Source organism: Cuculus canorus, chromosome 33 (assembly GCF_017976375.1).
Source record: "Cuculus canorus isolate bCucCan1 chromosome 33, bCucCan1.pri, whole genome shotgun sequence".
NCBI classification, from domain to species: Eukaryota; Metazoa; Chordata; class Aves; order Cuculiformes; family Cuculidae; genus Cuculus; species Cuculus canorus.
In genome coordinates this window covers 1449884-1470288 of record NC_071433.1, presented here as the reverse complement: position 1 = coordinate 1470288, position 20405 = coordinate 1449884, and the positions used below count along the sequence as shown (strand labels likewise).

Below are 20405 nucleotides of genomic sequence, written 5' to 3'. Positions count from 1 at the left end.
CCCCCATCGCCCTTTTAAGAATCCTCCACCCGCCCCCACACCCGTACGCCGTTGCCCCTTTAAGAACAGCCACGCCCCCTCAGCGCTCGCTCTTTATTGCGGGCGGGGCCTCGCCGAGGCTCTTTGGACAAAAATAACGGGGCGAGACCACCGGTACAAAAAAAGGGGGGGGGGGTCGCCCCGAGCCCCCCAATAAGACACTTGTGGGGGAGGGGAAACCCCTCCTGTAGTGTTGGAGGAGGTTGGGGGAACCCCCTCCTCGTGGGGGGATCCCCCCCTCACTGGGGGAACCCCCCCCCATTGGGGAATCCCCCCTCATTGGAGGAACCCCCCCTCACTGAGGGAATCCCCTCTCCTTGGGGGAATCCCCCATCCTCGTTTTGGGGTGCAGACTCCCCCTTTAGAGTACAATCACCATAACGAAGGGCTTTGTTGGGGTTCCCCTCCATTAGGAGCCCCCCCTCCCCATTTCAGGGGGGCCCCAAGGCCCTCTGCCACCCCCCTTCAAACTTAGGGGGGGCCCCCCCACCCTAATTTGGGGGAGACCCCAAAATGCTGAGCCCCCCCCCCACCCCTTAACCTCTTCTTGGCAGCTTCGTTCTCAGGGGGTGTCGGTCAGCATCTGGGGGGGGATTTTGGGGTACCGTCCCCCCAAGTTGGGGGTCGGGGGGGGTTTGGGGGTCAGGGGGGGTCCCCGGCGAGCAGGCGGGGGCGGGGCAGGTCCCCAAACATCTCGGTGCCGTCGTTCCCCCCCCGCAGCGCCAGCGCCCGCATGGAGGCAGCGATGGCCGCCAGGTCTGGGGGGGCCTGGGGGGAGAACCGGGGGGGGGGGGGGGGGTCAGGGACACAGAGAGACGCACCCCCAGCGAACCCCAACCTCGTAGAGCTCCCCCACTCCCATAGAACCCCCGCAGCGACCCCCAACCTCATAGAGCTCCCCCCACTCCCAGAGAGCCCCCCCAGCCCCACAGTGACCCCCACCCTCATAGAGCCCCCCCCACTCCCATAGAACCCCCAACAGCGACCCCCAACTTCAGAGAGCCCCCCAGTCCCACAGAGCCCCCCCAGCCCCACATCGAGCCCCACAGCGACCCCCAAGCTCACAGAGCCCCCCCCACTCTCATAGAGCACCCCCAGCCCCACAGCAAACCTCACAGCGACCCCCAACCTCATAAAGTTCCTCCACTCCCGTAGAGCCCCCCCAACCCCACAATGACCCCCCCAGTGACCCCCAACCTCGTAGAGCCCCCCCACTCCTACAGAGCCCCCCCCCTCCCATAGAGCACTCCCAGCCCTACAGCAACCCCCAACCTCATAGAGCCCTCCCAGCCCCACAGCGAACCCCACAGCGACCCCCAACCTTGTAGAGCCCCCCCACTCCCATAGAGCACCCCCAGCCCCACAGTGAGCCCCAAACTCTCAGAGCCTCCCCAGTCCCACAGAACCCCCCAGGCCCGTACAGCCCCCCAGCAGCCCCCCCCTCACCTTGTGGCCGTGGCCGGGGGGCGGCCGGGGGGGCGCCGGGGGGCGCAGGGGCCACGCGGGGACGCAGACGGGCAGCGAGCGGGCAAGAGGCCCGGGGGGCGGCGGGGGGGGCGGCGCGGGGGGGTCCTCCCCGGGACTGCCTTCTGTGGGGGGGGGGGAAACATACACCCCAAGGTCAGCACCCCCACATCCTCTGAGGTCCCCCCCAAACCCCACAACCGTCTCAATAAACCCCCTCAAACTGTGCCCCTCCCTTCACAGCCCCCCCCCCCCGACCTCCCTGCCCCCCCCCACCCACATGTCTCCCCCAATTCCTCCCCAAACCCCCTCCGCCCCCCCTTTTGAGTGCCCCCAATCTCCATCCATGACCCTCCCATCCTTCTGCCCCCCAAATCCCCCCCAATCACATGCCCCCCCCCCAAATCACCCCCTAAGTACCCTCCAACCCTCCCTGTCCTCCCCCCCCCAATATTCCACCCCCCCCCACCGTCAGGGCTCTCCGGGTCGGAATCGGGGCCCGGCTCCTCCTCGGGGCCCCCCCAATCCTCATCCATCAGGAACAGCCCTGGGGGGCAATACATGGGGGGGTCAGGGGGGGCTCTATTGTTCCCACTCAATGCACCTCCTCCTCCCCCCATCCCAGTGCCCCCCCAATTCCAACCCCCCCATTGCAGTGTCCCCCCGCCCTCCCCCAATACCCCTCCCAATCTCACCCCCCCCCCCCCCGCCCCCAATACCCTCCCAAAGCCCCCCAATATCCCCCGAGCCCCTCCTGGCCTGAGAGCCCCCCAATACCCCCCGAGCCCCCCCTGGCATGAGAGCCCCCCAATACCCCCCAAGCCTGAGAGCCCCCCCAATACCCCCCTGGACTGAGAACCCCCCAATACCCCCCCAATGTTCCCCTCCACCCAGAGACCCCCAAAGCCCCCCACACCCCCATCCCTGAGAACCTCCTCCCCCCCAGAGCCCCCCCCCATCAACGTCCCCCCTCGCCCTCTTCGCCCCCCCACTCACCGGTGACGTCACTGGGAGGCGCCGCCCCCCTCCTCCTCCTCCTGGCGCCCCCCCCTCCCTTCTCTCCCCGGGCGGGGGGGGTGGCGGCGCGCCGGGGGGGGGTCCGGGCCGGGGGGGGAGGGGCGGCCCCGGGGGGGGGGGGAGGGGCGAGGGCTCGGTGGGCGGCGGCGATATCGGGCAGGAAGCGGCGGGCGGCGGCTCCGAGAGGGCCGGGGCCGTGGTGGGCGTAGGCGAGAGGCCCCCCCGGACCCCCCCAGGCCGTCAGCACCACCACCTCGGCCCCCGTCGCCCCCCGGTAACCCTCGGCCGCCGCCACCAGCGCCGCCCAGCGCTCCCGCTGCCCCTCCCCCATCGGCGCGGCCCACATCGGGGGCGGCGGGAGAGGAGGGGAGGACGGGAACCGGAGGGGAGGGGGGGAGAAAGGGAAGGGGGGGGCACCGGTACGAGCGGGCCCAGCCGAGCGCGCACCGCCCGCCAAGATGGCGGCGGCGGAAGGGGCGGGGCGGAAGCGGCGGGAGGGGCGGAAGTGGAGCGGGGAGGGGAAGCAGGGGCGGGGCTTGAGGGGAGCAGCGCGGTGATTGGCGGGCGAGCTAGGGGGCGTGGCTACAAGGGAAGACGCGCTCTGATTGGCGGGTTTATTTGTGGGCGTGGTTTAAAGGGCGTGGCTCTGTGTGGGCCGAGTTCTTCCCGGAAGGGGCGGGGCTACGGGCGGAAGCGGAACATGGAGGAGGCGGCGGGCGGGAGGGTGAGCCCCCCCCTCCCCCTCCCCGCCCGTGACCCCCCCCCGGTGCTGCCGTTTGTGTCACCCCAACAGTGGCAAACCCCCCCCCCCACTCTTTCGTGTCCCCTCCCCGCTGTTATTGGGGGGGTGGTGACATGGGGGGGGGGTGACACTAGGGGTGATGAGGGGTCAGGGGGTGACATGGGGGGGTCAGGGGGTGACATTAGGGGTGATGAGGGGTCAGGGGGTGACATGGAGGGGTCAGGGGGTGACACTGGTGACAAAGGGAGGGGCCGTTAGGGGTGAGGGGGGATGGGGTGACACTGGGGGGGGACAGGGAGCGACGGGGGGGGAGCAGGGGGTGACATTGGGGTGTTGGGGTGACGGGTCGGGGTGACATGGGGGTCGGGGGGGATATTGGGGTGACATTAGGGGTGAAGGGGGTCAGAGGGTGACATGGGGCGACAAAGGATTGGGTGACAGAAGGTGACGTGGGGGGTCGGGGTGGAATTGGGACAGGAGGTAATGGGGGGGCAGGGGGTGACATGGGGGTGTCTGAGGGTGACGGGGGTGACACTCGGGGTCCCCACTGTCCCCCCCAGGTGCTGCTGGAGCTGCCGGGGGTCTCCATCCCCACCCGGATCCGGCAGGGCGCCCTGCAGGGGCGGCTGCGCGTGCGCCTGGCGGTAACTGGGAGGCACTGGGAGGCATTGGGAAGGATTGGGAGGCACTGGGAGGATGTTGTGGGGGAACTGGGAGGCACTGGGAAGGATTGGGAGGCACTGGGAGGGCATTTGGGGGTACTGGGAGGCACTGGGAGGGCGTTGTGGGGGTACTGGGAGGCACTGGGAGGGCATTGTGGGGGCACTGGGAGGCTCTGGAAAGGATTGAGAGGCACTGGGAGGGCATTTGGGGGAGTTGGGGTGCAGTGGAAGGGCGTTGTGGGGGCACTGGGAGGCACTGGGAAGGATTGGGAGGCACTGGGAGGGCTTTTAGGGGGAGTCGAGAGGCACTGGGAGGGCGTTGTGGGGGAACTGGGAGGCACTGGGAAGGATTGGGAGGCACTGGGAGGGCATTTGGGGGCACTGGGAGGCACTGGGAGCGCGGGGGGCGGAACTGGGAGAGACTGGGAGGGTGGGAAGTGGAGTACTGGTGTTACTGGGTGGCACTGGGGCAGGACTGGGGCAGACTGGGGGGACAGGAAGTGCTGAGCAAGTTGAAAGCGTGAAAAGGCATGGGAGGAAGTATAATGGTTTTTACTGGTTTTTACTGGTTTATACTGGTTTATACTGGTTTGGGCAGGCAGACGATGTGGTACTGGAGTGGGAACCCCTGGAGGAGCCGTGGGACCCCCCTGATGACACGGTGACCCCCAACTGCCCCCCCAGTTGCCCCCCAGACCCCCCATTAACCCCTTGTGCCCCCCCAATCTCTGTCCCCCCCTTTGCCCCCCCCCATTGCCCCCCTTAACCTTTCCTATGCTCCCCCTTTACCGCCAGCAGGTGACCCCCCACCCCCAGGGCCCCCCCAACATTTTAACCCCCCCAAATCTGTGCCCCCCCCCCCAGCCCGCCCCCCCCGGGGAAGCGGAGGACCCCCCAGACCCCGGCTACGAACCCGACTGGGCCGTACTGAGCCCCCCCCGGGCCCCCCCACAGCCCCCCGGTAAGTGGGGAGGGGGGGATTTGGGGGGACAGAGTGGATTTGGGGGGGCTGGGGGAAAGAGGGGATTTGGGTGGGGACAGAGCAGATTTGGGGGGGCCTGAGGGGGGGACAGAAAGGATTTGGGGGGGCTGAGGGGGACGCAGAGAGGGTTGGGGGGGACAAAGCGGGTTTGGGGGGGGCTGGGGGGGACGCAGAGAGGATTTTGGGGGGACAGAGGGGATTTGAGGGACCTGAGGGGGGATGGAGAGGATTTGGGGGTTACAGAGTGGGTTTGGGGGGTACAGAGAGGTTTTGGGCAGGACAGAGCAGATTTGGGGGGGGGCTGGTGGGGGACAGAGGATTTGGGGGGCTCAGAGCAGATTTGAGGGGTACAGAGAGGTTTTGGGCAGGACAGAGAAGATTTGGGGGGGTCTTGGCGGGGACAGAGAGGATTTGGGGGGCTCAGAGTGGGTTTTGGGGGGCCTGGGGGTGGACAGAGAGGATTTGGGGGGGACAGAGTGGGTTTGGGGGGGCCTGGGGGGGGACGGAGAGGATTTGGGGGGACAGTGCAGATTTGGAGGGGGCTGAGGGGGGACAGAGAGGATTTGGGGGGGACAGAGTGGATTTGTGGGTGCGGGGGGGGGGAGAGAGAGGATTTGGGGGGGACAGAGCGGATTTGGGGGGACCTGGGGGGGCACAGGGAGGATTTGGGGGGACAGAGCGGGTTTGGGGGAGCCTGGGGGGGGGACAGGGAGGGTTTGGGGGGGACAGAGCGGATTTGGGGGTGCTTGGGGGGGACAGAGCAGATTTGGGGGGGCCGGGGGGGGAATGTAGAGGGTGTGGGGGGGACAGAGTGGATTTGGGGGGTACAGAGAGGGTTTGGGGGGGACAGAATGGGTTTGGGGGAGCCTGGGGGGCACGGAGAGGATTTAGGGGGACAGTGCAGATTTGGGGGGGCCTGGGGGGGGCACAAAGTGGATTTGGAGGGGGGCACAGGGGATGGGGGGAGGGAGAGTGGATTTGGGGGAGTTGGGGGGGGATAGAATGGATTTGAGGGGGGGGGCACGGGGGTTGGGGTGCTGGGGGGTGTCTGTAGGTTTTGGGGTGCCCCCCCTTTTCCCCAGGCTGTCGGGGGGGGTTCCGCCTGGCGCTGCGGGAGCTGCGGGGGCTGCGCAGGAGCCCCCCCGGACTGCATCGGCCCTTCGTGGTGCTGCTGCCCCGCGGGGGGGGCGCCGCGACACCCCTGCATTTCCCACGGGGGGGACCCCGAAAACTGCTGCGGCTGCTCGGGCCTCGCCTGCGCCCGTGAGTCTGGGGGGGACCCCCATTCCTGAGCTCTCCGGAACCCCCACATTCCTCAGCTCCTGTTTTTAACCCCCCCCAGAATAACCCCCCCCACACACTTATGACTCCTCTATTTCTGCCCCCCCCTCCAGAACCCCATTTCTGACCCCACATTTTTGCTCCCCAACTGCCCCCCCGGCACCCCCAGTTGCCCCCCCTGAGACCCCCAACTGCCCCCCCCAGACTCCCAGTTGCCCCCCCAGCACCCCCAACTGCCCCCTCCAGACCCCCAGTTGCCCCCCCTGAGACCCCCAACTGCCCCCCCCAGCACCCCCAGTTGCCCCCCCGGCACCCCCAGTTGCTCCCCCAGGACCCCCAGTTGCCCCTCCCAGGACCTCCAACTGCCCCCCCCAGACCCCCAGTTGCCCCCCTGAGACCCCCAACTGCCCCCCCCAGACCCCCAGTTGCCCCCCCAGCACCCCCAACTGCCTCTCCAGACCCCCAGTTGCCCCCCCAGGACCCCCAGTTGCCCCCTCCCAGACCCCCAACTGCCCCCCGGGACCCCCAGTTGCTCCCCCAGGACCCCCAACTGCCCCCCCAGACTCCCAGTTCCGCCCCCCCGGGACCCCCAACTGCCCCCCCAGACTCCCAGTTGCCCCCCTGAGACCCCCAACTGCCCCCCCAGACCCCCAGTTGCCCCCCCAGGACCTTCAGTTGCCCCTCCCAGGACTCCCAACTGCGCCCCGAGACCCCCAGTTGCTCCCCCAGGACCCCCAACTGCCCCCCCCAGAACCCCAGTAGCCCCCCCAGACCCCCAGTAGCCCCCCCGAGACCCCCAACTGCCCCCCCAGATCCCCAGTTGCCCCCCCGGGACCCCCAACTGCCCCCCTGCGACCCCCAGTTCCCCCCCCCCCCAGGCCCCCAGTTGCACCCCCCAGACCCCCAGTTGCCCCCCCAGCACCCCCAATTGCCCCCCCCAGCACCCCCAACTGCCCCCCCAGACCCCCAGTTGCTCCCCCAGACCCCCAATTGCCCCCCCCAGGACCCCCTATTTTGCCCCCCCATCCCCTCCCCTATTCCTGAACCCCATTTCTGCTCCCCCCGACCTCTCCTCTTTACTCCTAACCCCCTATTTTGCCCCCCCCATTCCTGACTCCCCCCTTTTTGCCCCCCTTCAGGTGCCCCCAGGACCCCCGACTGCTGCTGGTTGTGACCCCCCAGGACCCCGGCCCCGACCCCCCCCCACTGCCCCCCTCCCCCGGGCTCGTCACGGTAAAATGCCCCCCAAAAAACCTCTGGGGTCCGGGGGGGGGGGCGGTTCTGGGGCTCCCAAAGATGGGGGGGTCTCAGGGTGGGGTCTGTGATGTGGGGGTGTCTGGGGGGGGTCTCAGAGGGGAGGTTCATGGTGTAGGGGTCTCAGATGGGGGGTCCTGGAGTGGAGGGAGTCCCTGGGGGGGTTTCAGGGTGGGGGTCTGTGATGTGGGGGTTCCTGGGGGGGGTCTCAGGGTGGGGGTCTGTGATGTGGGGGTTCGTGGGGTGGTGTCGGGGAGGGGTTTCGGGGGGGGGGTGGAGGCGTCCATGATGTAGGGGTCTCAGATGGGGGGTCCTGGGGTCGAGGGGGTTCCTGGGAGGGTCTCAGGGTGGGGGTCTGTGATGTGGGGGTTCGTGGGGGGGGTCTCAGAAGGGGGATCCATGATGTGGGGGTTCCTGGGGGGGTCTCAGGGTGGGGGTCTGTGATGTGGAGGTTCCTGGGGGGGTCTCAGAGGGGGGGTCCATGATGTAGGGGTCTCAGATAGGGGGTCCTGGGGTCGAGGGGGTCCCCGGGGGGGTCTCAGAGTGGGAGTCTGTGGCGTGGGGGTTCCTGGGGGGGTCTCAGGGTGGCGGTCTGTGGCGTGGGGGTCCCTGGGGGGGATCTCAAAGGGGGTTCTGTGATGTAGGGGTGTCAGACAGGGGTCCCTGGGGGGTATTTCAGGGTGGGGGTCCCTGAGTGGGTGTCAGATGGGGTGAAGGGGTCTTTGGGGGGTCCCGGGGTGGGGGTCTCATCCCCCTTTCCCCCCCGCCAGCGGCTGCTGCAGGGCCCGGTGGCCGCCACTGTTGGGGGGCTGAGCCGCCTGCTGGGGGGGGCGCGGAGCCCCCACCCCGGGGAGGAGCCCGAGCCCCCCTTTGAGGTCATCAGCTGCGTGAGTGGGGGCGGGGCTTGAAAGGGGCGGGGCTTGGGGAAGGGGGTGTGGCCTGTGTAGGGCAGTGGGATAGGGGTTTTGGGAGGGAGCGCTTTGGGGGTGGGTTTGGAGGCGTGGTTTGGGAATAGGGGCGTGGTTTGTGGAGGGGCAGGGCTTGGAACAGGGCAGAGTCTCAGCGAAAGACTACATGCAGAGAGAAGGCGGAGCCTGAGTGGGGGCGGAGCCTATTGTGACCGGGTGCTTGAGAGTGGGCGGGGCTTGAAGAAAGGGGTGTGGGCTGTGCTATGCAAAGGAAGTGGGTGGAGTCTGTGGAGAAAGGGGCGGGGCAACAAAGGGGTGTAATCGCAGGGGCGGGGCTTGAGGGGGCGGGGTCTGTGCAGTGGGTGGGGCCTGTGCAGAGGCGGAGCCTCAGGACCTCCCCCCACAGGTAACACTGGGGCCGCGTCCCGCCCCCCCGCGCGCCCCTCCGGTGACCCTGGAGGAGTGGGGGCGGGGCCACGACCCCGAAGGGCGGACCTTGGACCCCGCGGGGCTGCGGGAGCGCATCTTCCGGGGGGTGAGGAGGGGGCGGGGCTGTAGGGGCGGGCTTTGGCGTGTGGGCGGGGCTTAGGCAGTGTGTGCATTCATTGGGGCGGGGCCTGTGAATGGGCGGGGCTACATTGGGTGGGCGGGGCTGCTAAGGGGCTGGGCTTTGGGCTGAGTAGGAAGGGGGCGGGGCTTCAGTGGGGCAAGGGCTATAGAGAATGGGGTTGTTTAGGGGCGGGGCTTGTATGGGCGGGGCTTTGGAGCGGGCAGCTGCGTTTGGGCAGCCTGAGTGGGCGGGGCTGTGAGAGTGGGCGGGGCTGTGAGAGTGGGCGGGGTTTGGCATGGGTGCTGGGGGCGTGGCTTACCTAAAAGAGACTGTAAAGAGGTGGGGCTGAGTGGGCGTGGCTATGATAGCAAGTGGGCGGGGTTTGTGCGTGTGGATGGGCGTGGCCTGATGTCCATATTTTCTCTCCCCCCCCCCCCCCCAGGGCCTGAGCCCCCCCGTGCGACCCCAGGCCTGGGAGCGGCTGTTGGGGCTGCGGGGCTGGGGGGGGCACGACCCCCGCGAGAGGAGCCGCAGGTGGGGGGCTGCGGGGGATTAGGGGGGGGCTGGAGGAGGGTTAGGGGGCTGGGGGCTGGATTTGGGGGGGCTGGGGAGGGTTTGGGGGGCTGGAGGGGGCGTTAAGGGGCTGGAGGCTGGATTTGGGGGGGCTGGGGAAGGTTTGGGGGGCTGGAGGGGGGTTAGGGGGCTGGGGGCTGGATTTGGGGGGGCTACAGGGGGGGGTTAGGGGGCTGGGGGCTGGATTTGGGGGGGCTGGGGTGGGTTTGGGGGGGGCTGGAGGGGGGGTTAGGGGGCTGGGGGCTGGATTTGGGGGGGCTGGGGAAGGTTTGGGGGGCTGGAGGAGGGTTAGGGGGCTGGGGGCTGGATTTGGGGGGGCTGGGGAAGGTTTGGGGGAGCTAGAGGGGGGGTTAGGGGCTGAGGACTGGATTTGGGGGGGCTGGGGAGGGTTTGGGGGGGCTAGAGGGGGACTTAGGGGGCTGTATTTGGGGGTGCTGGGGGGGGTTGTGGGGGGCTAGAGGGGGAGATAGGGGACTGGGGGCTGGATTTGGGGGGGCTGGGGAGGGTTTGGGGGGGCTGGAGGGGAGTTAGGGGACTGGGTTATGGATTTGGGGGGGCTGGGGAAGGTTTGGGGGGGCTGGAGGGGGGGTTAGGGGGCTGGGGGCTGGATTTCGGGGGGTGGGGAGGGTTTGGGGGGGCTAGAGGGGGTTCCAGGGGGGTTGTGGTGGTTTGGGGGGGGCTGTAAGGAGGTTAGGGGGAGCCGTGATGTTTTTGGGGGGGCTATAAGGGGATCAGGGGGAGCCGTGATGTTTTTGGGGGGCTGTAAAGGGGTCTGGGGTGGCTGTGGGTGGTGGTTTGGGGGGTCTGTAAGGGGGTCAGGGGGGGTCTGCGGTGGTTTGGGGGGGCTTTAGGGGTTTTGGGGGAGCTGTGGTGGTTTGGGGGTGTTTTGGGGAGGCTGTGGAGGTTTTGGGGTGCAGCTCTGGGGGCGCAGGGGGGATTATTTCCGGATGAAGCTGCAGTGGCGGTCGCTGAGCCCCGGACAGCAGCGCAGGAACAGCGCCTTCCAGCGCTACCGACAGCGCCTGGGTGAGCCCCGAAACCCCGCACCCCAAAACTGACCTCGTGCACCCCAAAACCGGTACCTGGCACCCCCAAAACTGATCTCTTGCACCCCGAAACTAGCGGCTATACGCCCAAAACTGACTCCTTTCACTGCAAAACTGCACCCTGCACCCCCAAACCCAGCCTTTTGCACCTCAATTTGGCCACTGTACCCCCAAAACTGCCTCCTTGCACCCCAAAACCGGCCCCTGTGCCGCCAAAACTGGTGCCTTGCACCCCAAAAGTGGCCACTGTGCCCCTGAAACTGGCTTCTTGCACCCCAAAAGTGGCCACTGTGCACCCAAAACTGGCTCCTTGCACCCTAAATCGGCTCCTGCGCCCCCAAAACTGGCCTCTTGCACCCCAAAATTTGCCTCAGTACCCCCAAAACTGAGCCTTTGCACCCTAAAACTGGTCCTTGTATTCCTAAAACCGGGATTTTGCACCCCCAAAACAACTCTGTATCCCCAAAACGGATCCTTTGCTCTCTAAAGCGGATCTGTTGCACCTCAAAAGTGGGTTCTTACACCCCAAAACTGATGCTCTACACCCCAAAAGCAGCTCCTGTATCTTAAGAACTGGATCCTTGCACCCCAAAACCGATTCCTTGCACCCCAAAACCGGCCCCTGTACTCTCAAATCTGCTTCACAGCCCCTCTATTGCCCCTCAATTTGCCCCATAGCCCCCAAATCTGCCCCACAGCCCCTTTATTGCCCCCCAGATCTGCCTCATATCCCCTTATTGCCCCCCAAATCTGCCTCATATCCCCTTATTGCCCCCCAAATCTGCCCCACAGCTCCTTTATTGCCCCCCAAATCTGCTTTACAGCCCCCAAATCTGCCCCACAGCCCCTCTACTGCCCCCAAATCTGCCTCATATCCCCTTATTGCCCCCCAGATCTGCCCCACAGCCACTCTATTGCCCCCCAATTTGCCCCATAGCCCCCAAATCTGCTTTACAGCCCCCAGATCTGCCCCACAGTCCCTCTATTGCCCCCCAAATCTGTCTCATATCCCCTTATTGCCCCCCAGATCTGCCCCACAGCCCCTCTATTGCCCCCCAAATCTGCCTCATATTCCCTTATTGCCCCCCAGATCTGCCCCACAGCCCCTCTATTGCCCCCCAATTTGCCCCATAGCCCCTAAATTTGCCCCACAGCCCCTTTATTGCCCCCCAGATCTGCTTTACAGACCCCAAATCTGTCTCACAGCTCTACTATTGCCCCCCAAATCTGCCTCATATCCCCTTATTGCCCCCCAGATCTGCCCCACAGCCACTCTGTTGCCCCCCAATTTGCCCCACAGCCCCCAAATCTGCCCCACAGCTCCACTATTGCCCCCCAAATCTGCCTCATATCCCCTTATTGCCCCCCAGATCTGCCCCCCAGGCCCTCTATTACCCTCCGCATGTACTTTACAGCCCCAAATCTGCCTCACAGCCCCTCTATTGCCCCCCAATTTGCCCCATAGCCCCCAAATCTGCCCCACAGCCCCTTTATTGCGCCCCAGATCTGCTTTACAGCCCCCAAATCTGCCTTGTAGCTCCTCTATTGCCCCCCCAAATCTGCCTCATATCTCCTTATTGCCCCCCAGATCTGCTTCATATCCCCTTATTGCCCCCCAGATCTGCCCCACAGCCCCTCTATTGACCCCCGCGTGTACTTTACAGCCCCCAAATCTGCCCCACAGCCCCTCTATTGCCCCCCACATCTGCCCTACAGCCCCCCAACCTGCCCCACATCTTCTCTATTGCCCCCCCTGTTGCCTGAGCTGCTCCATATGCCTTTTACTGCCCCCCCCTCTCTCTCCGTGCCCCCCCAGAACGGGACCTGGATCGCTCGCACCCCGATGTCACCGACCCCGAGCGGGCGCTGCTGCGTGACATTCTCCTCACTTACTGCATGTACCACTTCGATCTGGGTGAGGGGGATTTGGGGGGCCGGGGGGGGGGCGTGGGGGTCACTAGAGAGCCTGGGGGGGGGGGCTCCATGAGGGTTTCGGATGGGGTACTGGGGGTTCTTGGGGGGATTTGGGGGTTCCTAGGGGGGCTGGAGGAGCCCTATGAGGGTCCAGGGGGGGTTGGGGGGGTCCCGGGGAGGTTGAGGGGGTCTTGGGGGGGTTTGGGGGTTCCCTAGAGGAGTTGGAGGGTCTCCGTGAGGACCCGGGGGGGGGTTGTGGGGGGTCCCGGGGAGGTTGGGGGTCCCTAGGGGGGCTGGAGGATGCCTATGAGGGTCTTGGGGGGCTGGGGGGGGGTCTTGGGGAGGCTTTGGGGGTTCCCTAGAGAAGGTGGAGGGTCTCCATGAGGACCCGGGGGGGGAGTTGGGGGGGGTCTCGGGGAGCTTTGGGGGTCCCTAGGGGGGCTGGAGGAGCCCTATGAGGGTCCAGGGGGGTTGGGGGGGGTCCCGGGGAGGTTTGGGGGTCCCTAGGGGGGCTGGAGGATTCCTATGAGGGGATTGGGGGGGTCTTGGGGGGGTTTGGGGGTTCCCTAGAGGAGCTGGAGGGTCTCCGTGAGGACCCAGAGGGGGTTGGAGGGGGTCCCGGGGAGATTTGGGGGTCCCTAGGGGGGCTGGAGGATCCCTATGAGGGTCCAGGGGGGTTGGAGGGGGTCCTGGGGAGGTTGGGGGTCCTTAGGGGGGCTGGAGAATGCCTATGAGGGGGTTGGGGGGGGTCCAGGGGAGGTTTGGGGGTCCCTAGGAGGGCTGGAGGATCCCTATGAGGGGATTGGGGGGGTCTTGGGGGGGTTTGGGGGTTCCCTAGAGGAGCTGGAGGGTCTCCGTGAGGACCCAGGGGGGGTTGGAGGGGGTCCCGGGCAGGTTTGGGGGTCCCTAGGGGGGGCTGGAGGATCCATATGAGAGTCCCGGGGCGTTGGAGGGGGTCCCGGGGAGGTTTGGGGGTCCCTAGGGGGCTGGAGGATCCCTATGAGGGTCTTGTGGGGCTTTGGGGGTCCCTGGTGAGATTTGGGGGTTCTGGGGGTCCCTAGAGCAGCTGGAGAGTCTCTCTGAGGGTCCTGGGGGAGATTGAGGGGGGTCCTGAGGTGGTTTGGGGGTCCTGGGGGGGGTTGAGGGGGGTCCTGAGGTGGTTTGGGGGTCCACACGAGGGTTTAGGGGTTCTTGGGGTCCATACGAAGGGGTGAGGAGGGTCTTCATGAGCGTTTTAGGGGGTGGTTTGGGGGTCCTGGGGTCCCTCGGGGGGTCCCCACGAGGGTCTGGGTGTGGGTTTGGGGGTCCTGGGGAAGGTTTGGGGGGTCTTTGGGGTTTCTGGGGGTCCCTGGCGGGGGGACTGGAGAAGCTCCATAAGGATTTTGGGGTGTCTTAGGGTTTCCATGAGGCCATTGGTGTGGATTTGGGGGGTCTTGAGGGGGTCCTGGGGGGTCCCCATGAGGGTCCTGGGGTGCATTTGGGGGTCCCTAAAGGGGCTGGGGGTCTCCATAGGAGTCTTTAGAGGGGTTTTGGGGTCACCAGGGGGGTCTTGGGATGGATTTGGGGGGTCTGGGGGTCCCCATGAGAGTCCTGGGGTGGGTTTGGGGGGGTCTGGGGGTCCCCATGAGAGTCCCTGGGATGGGTTTGGGGGTTCTGGGGGTCCCCAAAGAGGCTGTGTGGGGGGGTCTTCATAGGAGTCTTTGGGGGGGTTTTGGGGTCCCCAGGAGGGTCTTGGGGGGTCTGGGGGTCCCTGGGGGGGTCCTGGGGTCCCCATGAGGGTTGGGGGGGGGTCCCCATGAGAGTCTTGGGGTGGATTTGGGGTTCTTGGGGGGGTCCTGGGATCCCCATGAGGGTTGGGGGGTCCTTATGAGAGTCTTGGGGTGGATTTCGGGGTTCTTGGGGGTCCCTGGAAGGGTTTGGGGCTCCCTGTGAGAATCCTGGGGTGGATTTGGGGGTCCCTCGAAGGGTTGGGGGGTCCTTATGAGAGTCATTGGGATGGGTTTGGGGGTTCTGGGGGTCCCCAAAGAGGCTGTGTGTGGGGGTCTTCATAGGAGTCTTTGGGGGGGTTTTGGGGTCCCCAGGAGGGTCTTGGGGGGTCTGGGGGTCCCTGGGGGGGTTCTGGGGGGTCTGGGGGGAAATTGAGGTTCTTGGGGGTCCAGTGGATTTGGGGGTGCTCCTGCTGACCCCCCCCCATGGCCCCCCAGGATATGTGGGGGGGATGAGCGAGATCCTGACCCCCCTCCTGACCGTCACCCCCGAAGAAGTGGGGGCGTTTTGGGGGTTCTGCAGTCTCATGGAGATGGTGGTGAGGGGGGGGGACCCCAAAAATAGGGGGAGACCCCAAAATGGGGGGGGGGGAAGGGGAAAGGGGGGGGGGGGAAGTGGGAGGGTGAGGAGAAATGAGAGGGGGGTACGTGAGGAGTGGGACCCAAAATTAGAGGGGTGGGGGGGGAATTGAATGGGGGGGACCCCAAATTTGGGGGAGACCCCAAAAATGAAAGGAGGACCCCAAAATGGGCAGGAGGGGAGGGTGGGGGGAAAGTGGGAGGAGAAATGGGAGTGGGGGGGGGGGGCGTTGGGTGAGGGGGGGCCACTTAAAATTGGGGGGATTGAATGGGGGGGGCAGCTTGGAATTGGGGGGGACCCCAAAATTAAGGAGGGGTCAGAGGGTTGGGGGGGGCTTAGAGGTGTTGGGGGGGTACGAAGGGGATTTTGGGGGGTTTGGAGGGGATCTGTGTTTTTTGGGGTTCAAAGGGGTTGAGGGGGTCGGAGGTTGAGGAGTCGGGGTGGGTTTTGGGGGGGGTCCCCCCATTTTTTGCCCCCCCCCCCTTTCCCAGGGCAGCAGCTTTGGGCCGGGCCCGGAGGGGCTGAAGCGGCAACTGGGGCAACTGGGAGCACTGGTGCGGGCGCTGCACCCCGACATCGGCCACCGGCTGGGTGAGGCACCCCAAAATCGGGGGGGAACCCCAAAACCTGAGGGGGGCCCTAAAACCTGGGAGGGGACCCTTAAATTGAAGGAGAAACCTTGGAAGGAAGAGGACCCCCCCGAAAAAAAAGAATGATGGGAAATACCTCCAAACTGTTGCACCCCAAAAGGAGTGGGGTTTTGGGGGGATAAGCAGAGGGGGAGCACCCCAAAATCGGCCAAAAGCACTCCAAAAGAGAGGTGGGGACCCCAAAACTTGGGAGAAGCACCCCAAAAGCAGGCTCGTGAGGGGGTCTGGGAGCCCAAAATAGAGGGGGGGTACCCCAAGGTTAGAGAAGAGCACCCCAAAACCAGGGTGAGGGGGGTCTGGGAGCCCAAAATAGAGGGGGACACCCCAAAATTAGGGAAAAGCACCCCAAAATCAGGCGTTGGTGGGGTTGGCACCCCAAAACAGAGAGGAGGGACCCCAAAATTGGGGAAAAGCACCCCAAAAGCAGGGCTGGGGGGGGTCTGGGAGCCCAAAACAGAGGGGGATACCCCAAAATCGAGGAAAAGCACCCCAAAGTCAGGCTGCGGTGGGGTTGGCACCCCAAAATAGAGAGGAGGGACCCCAAAATTGGGGAAAAGCACCCCAAAAGCAGGGCTGGGGGGGGTCTGGGAGCCCAAAACAGAGAGGAACACCCCAATATTGAGGAAAAGCACCCCAAAATCAGGTTTTGGTGGGGGCTGGCACCCCGAAACAGAGGGGAGGGACCCCAAAATTGGGGAAAAGCACCCCAAAGTCAGGCTTTGGTGGGGTCTGGCACCCCAAAACAGAGAGAGGGACCCCAAAAATTGGAGGGACGCACCCCAAAAACAGCTCTTGGGGGGGCTCCAACCACCTGAAAGAGATGAGGGTCCCCAAAAAAGCAGGGGGGGGGGGGGAGGCACAGCACGGTTTGGGGGGAGCACCCCAAAACACATCCTTAGCGAGGGGGGATACCCCGAAATGCAGCGGGGGGGCACTCAGTGCCCTTCAAATTAGGAAAACCCCCCCCCAAATCCAATCCGGGAGGGTTGTGGGGGCTCCCGGACCCCCCAAAATGGGGAGCCCCCCCCAGTTAAGGGCCCCCCCAGGGTGACACCCCCCTATTTTTGCCCCCCCAGAGACGGGGGCGCTCCGGGGGTGCTGCGTCCGATGGCTGCAGATGCGCTTCCAGTCCCATCTCGGGGTGCAGGGGACCCTCCGGCTCTGGGAGGTACCGGGGGGACATCGGGGGGACACGGGGGGGGACATGGGGATGGGGGGGGAGATGGGGGTGAGGGGACATCGAGATTGGGGGGGACGTAGGGATTGGGGGGACATGGAGGGGGATATTGGGATGGGGGGGACATGGGGATTGGGGGAGACACGGGGACAGGGGGACACAGGGATGGGGGGGGACATCGGCATTGGGGGGGACATCGGGGATTGGGGGGGACATGGGGATTGGGGGGACATCAGGGTGGGGGGGACATCAGCATTGGGGGGACACGCGGGGGACATTGGGATTGGGGGGACATCAGGATGGGGGGGACATAGGGATGGGGGGGACACGAGGGGGACATCGGGATTGGGGGGATGGAGATTGGGAGGACACGGTGGGACACGGGGATGGGGGGGACATCGGGAGGACATTGGGATTGGGGGGACATGGGGATTGGGGGGGACATGGGGGGACATGGGGATTGGGGGGGACATCGGGGTGGGGGGGACACGGGGGATATTGGGATTGGGGGGAACATCATTGGGGTGGGGGGACATCTGAATTGGGGGGACATCAGGATTGGGGGGGACATCGGGGTGGGGGGGACATGGGGGGACATCGGGGGGGGGACATGGGGGGGATACGGGGATTGGGGGGGACATGGGGATTGGGGGGACATCGAGATTGGGGGGACATCAGGGTGGGGGGACACGGGGATTGTGGGGAACATTGGGGGGTACACGGGGATGGGGGGACATGGGGATTGGGGGGGACATCGGGTTTGGGGGGGACATCGGGATTGGGGGGACACGGGGATGGGGGACATCGGGGTGGGGGGGGACATTGGGATTGGGGGGACACGGGGGGGAAATCGGGATTGGGGGGATATTGGGGTGGGGGGACATGGGGGGGACATCTGAATTAGGGGAACATGGGGATTGGGGGGGACATGGGGATTGGGGGGGACACGAGGGGGACACGGGGATGGGGGGACATCGGGATTAGGGGGACATCGGGGTGGGGGGGACACGGGGACATTGGGATTGGGGGGAACATCATTGGGGTGGGGGGACATCTGAATTGGGGGGACATCAGGATTGGGGGGGGCATCGGGGTGGGGGGGACATGGGGGGGAAATCGGGATTGGGGGGACATCAGCATTGGGGGGACACGCGGGGGGAATGGGGATTGGGGGGACATCGAGATTGGGGGGACATCAGGATGGGGGGGACATCGGGATTGGGGAGACATGAGGATTGGGGGGACATCGGGGTGGGGGGACATCATCGGGGACGGGGGGACATCAGGATTGGGGGACACGGGGGACATCGGGATTGGGGGGACATCATCGGGGTGGGGGGACACGGGGGACATCTGAATTGGGGGGACATCGAGATTGGGGGCACATCGGGGTGGGGGGGACACGGGGATGGGGGACATCGGGGGGGCACATTGGGATGGGGGGGTATCAGGATGGGGGGGGACACGGGGGACATGGGAATAGGGGGGTCATGGGAGGACATCATCGGGGATGGGGGGACATTGGGATTGGGGGGACATCGGGGTGGGGGGGACATCATTGGGGATGGGGGGACATTGGCATTGGGGGGACACTGGGATTGGGGGGACACAGTGGGGACATTGGGATTGGGGGGACATCAGGGTGGGGGGGACACGGGGACGGGGGGGACATCGGGATTGGGGGGACATAGGGGTGGCATTGGGATGGGGGGACACGGGTATGGGGGGGGTCATGGAGGGGACATTGGGATGGGGGGGACATAGTGTCCCCCTTGTCCATCTGTCTCCATGTCCCCCCCGTGTCCGTCTGTCCCCCCCCCTGTGTCCGTCTGTCCGTGCGCTCAGGTGCTGCTGTCGGGGCTGCCATGTCCCAACTTCCTGGTGGTGGTGACCTGCGCTCTCCTGGAGATGATCGGGGACATCGGGGACAGCGACGGGGACAGCGACGACGATGAGGTACGGAGCGGGGGGGGACACCGGGGTGGGGACACCGGGGTGGGGACACCGGGATGGGATTGGGGACACCGGGATGGGGACATCGAGGTCTGGGGAGTGACATCGAGATGGGATTGGGGACACTGGGATGGGGACACCAGAATTGGGATGGGGACATCGAGATCGGGGGAGTGACATCGAGATGGGGATGGGGACAATGGGATGGGGACACCGGGATGGGATTGGGGACACCGGGATGGGGACACTGGGATGGGGACACCGGGATGGGGATGGGGACACCGGGATGGGGACACTGGGATGGGGACACCAGAATGGGGATGGGGACATTGGGATGGAATTGGGGACATTGGGATGGGGACATCGAGATCCAGGGAGTGACATCGAGATGGGGATGGGGACACCGGAATGGGATTGGGGACATTGGGATGGAGATACCAGAATGGGGATGGGGACACCAGGATGGGATTGGGGACACCGGGATGGCGACATTGGGATGGGATTGGGGACACACCGGGATGGGGATGGGGACATTGGGATGGAATTGGGGACATTGGGATGGGGACATCGAGATCAGGGGAGTGACATTGAGATGGGATTGGGGACACTGGGATGAGATTGGGGATATTGGGATGGAGATGGGGACAGGGATGGGGACACCAGAATGGGGATGGGGACATTGGGATGGAGACACCAGAATGGGATTGGGGACATTGGGATGGAGACACCAGAATGGGATTGGGGACATTGGGATGGGACTGGGGACACCAGGATGGGGACACCAGAATGGGGATGGGGACACCGGGATGGGATTGGGGACATTGGGATGGGGACATCGAGATCCAGGGAGTGACATCGAGATGGGGATGGGGACAATGGGATGGGGATGGGGACAGGGGTTGGGACACCAGAATGGGGATGGGGACATTGGGATGGAATTGGGGACATTGGGATGGGGACATTGAGATCGGGGGAGTGACATTGAAATGGGGATGGGGACACCGGAATGGGATTGGGGACATTGGGATGGGGACATCAAGATCAGGGGAGTGACATCGAGATGGGGATGGGGACACTGGGATGGAATTGGGGACATTGAGATGGGGATATTGAGGTCGGGGGAGTGATGTTGAGATGGGGATGGGGACACCGGAATGGGATTGGGGACACCAGGATGGGGACACCAGAATGGGGATGGGGACACTGGGATGGGATTTGGGGACATTGGGATGGGGACTTGGAGATTGGGAGAGTGACATCGAGATGGGGATGGGGACACCAGGATGGGATTGGGGACACTGGGACGGGGACACCAGAATGGGGATGGGGACATTGGGATGGGATTGGGGACATTGAGATGGGGACGTCGAGATCGGGGGAGTGACATCGAGATGGGATTGGGGACACTGGGATGGGGACACTGGGATGGGGACACTGGGATGGACACTGGGATGGGGACACTGGGATGGGGACACTGGGATGGGGACACTGGGATGGACACTGGGATGGGGACACTGGGATGGGGACACTGGGATGGGGACACTGGGATGGACACTGGGATGGACACCGGGATGGGGACACTGGGATGGACACTGGGATGGACACTGGGATGGGGACACTGGGATGGACACTGGGATGGGGACACTGGGATGGGGACACTGGGATGGACACCGGGATGGGGACACTGGGATGGGGACACTGGGATGGACACTGGGATGGGGACACTGGGATGGACACTGGGATGGGGACACTGGGATGGGGACACTGGGATGGACACCGGGATGGGGACACTGGGATGGGGACACTGGGATGGACACTGGGATGGGGACACTGGGATGGGGACACTG

General features: G+C 65.4%; 2 protein-coding genes across 3 annotated transcripts in view; one reads left to right on the top strand and one right to left on the bottom strand.

The window, feature by feature from the left end:
- Window positions 1–672: 672 nt before the first annotated feature.
- On the bottom strand, window positions 673–2851 carry LOC128849766 (proline-rich AKT1 substrate 1-like). Its single transcript, XM_054052311.1, has 4 exons — window positions 2500–2851; window positions 1973–2050; window positions 1486–1628; window positions 673–807 (listed from the first exon to the last, which is right to left on the bottom strand). The coding sequence occupies exons 1-4, from the start codon at window positions 2849–2851 to the stop codon at window positions 682–684; spliced, it is 699 nt and encodes a 232-aa protein (XP_053908286.1). The 3' UTR covers window positions 673–681.
- A 330-nt stretch (window positions 2852–3181) lies between these two features.
- Window positions 3182–20405, top strand: part of LOC128849800 (TBC1 domain family member 17-like) — a 29468-nt gene continuing 12244 nt past the window's right edge. The window contains exons 1-15 of one of the 2 annotated variants that reach the window (XM_054052419.1): window positions 3182–3244; window positions 3823–3906; window positions 4523–4585; window positions 4789–4885; window positions 5989–6169; window positions 7327–7420; window positions 8212–8328; window positions 8756–8884; window positions 9342–9433; window positions 10404–10498; window positions 12335–12433; window positions 14637–14737; window positions 15278–15369; window positions 16505–16596; window positions 18451–18561. In XM_054052419.1, coding sequence (XP_053908394.1) covers window positions 3221–3244; window positions 3823–3906; window positions 4523–4585; window positions 4789–4885; window positions 5989–6169; window positions 7327–7420; window positions 8212–8328; window positions 8756–8884; window positions 9342–9433; window positions 10404–10498; window positions 12335–12433; window positions 14637–14737; window positions 15278–15369; window positions 16505–16596; window positions 18451–18560 — 1470 coding nt within the window. In that variant the 5' untranslated portion in view covers window positions 3182–3220 and the 3' untranslated portion in view covers window position 18561. Of the gene's footprint in view, window positions 3245–3822; window positions 3907–4522; window positions 4586–4788; window positions 4886–5988; window positions 6170–7326; window positions 7421–8211; window positions 8329–8755; window positions 8885–9341; window positions 9434–10403; window positions 10499–12334; window positions 12434–14636; window positions 14738–15274; window positions 15370–16504; window positions 16597–18450; window positions 18562–20405 lie in introns of both variants that reach the window. The other variant, XM_054052418.1, reaches the window with a different exon arrangement.

Coding starts and splice junctions, on each gene's coding strand:
- LOC128849766 (XM_054052311.1), bottom strand. CDS start 2,851: ATGGGGGAGGGGCAGCGGGAGCGCTGGGCGGCGCTGGTGGCGGCGGCC. Junction 1,629..1,972: donor CGACCCGGAGAGCCCTGACG/GTGGGGGGGGGT, acceptor CCCCCCCCACAG/AAGGCAGTCCCGGGGAGGAC. Junction 808..1,485: donor CCCCCGGCCACGGCCACAAG/GTGAGGGGGGGG, acceptor TTCTCCCCCCAG/GCCCCCCCAGACCTGGCGGC.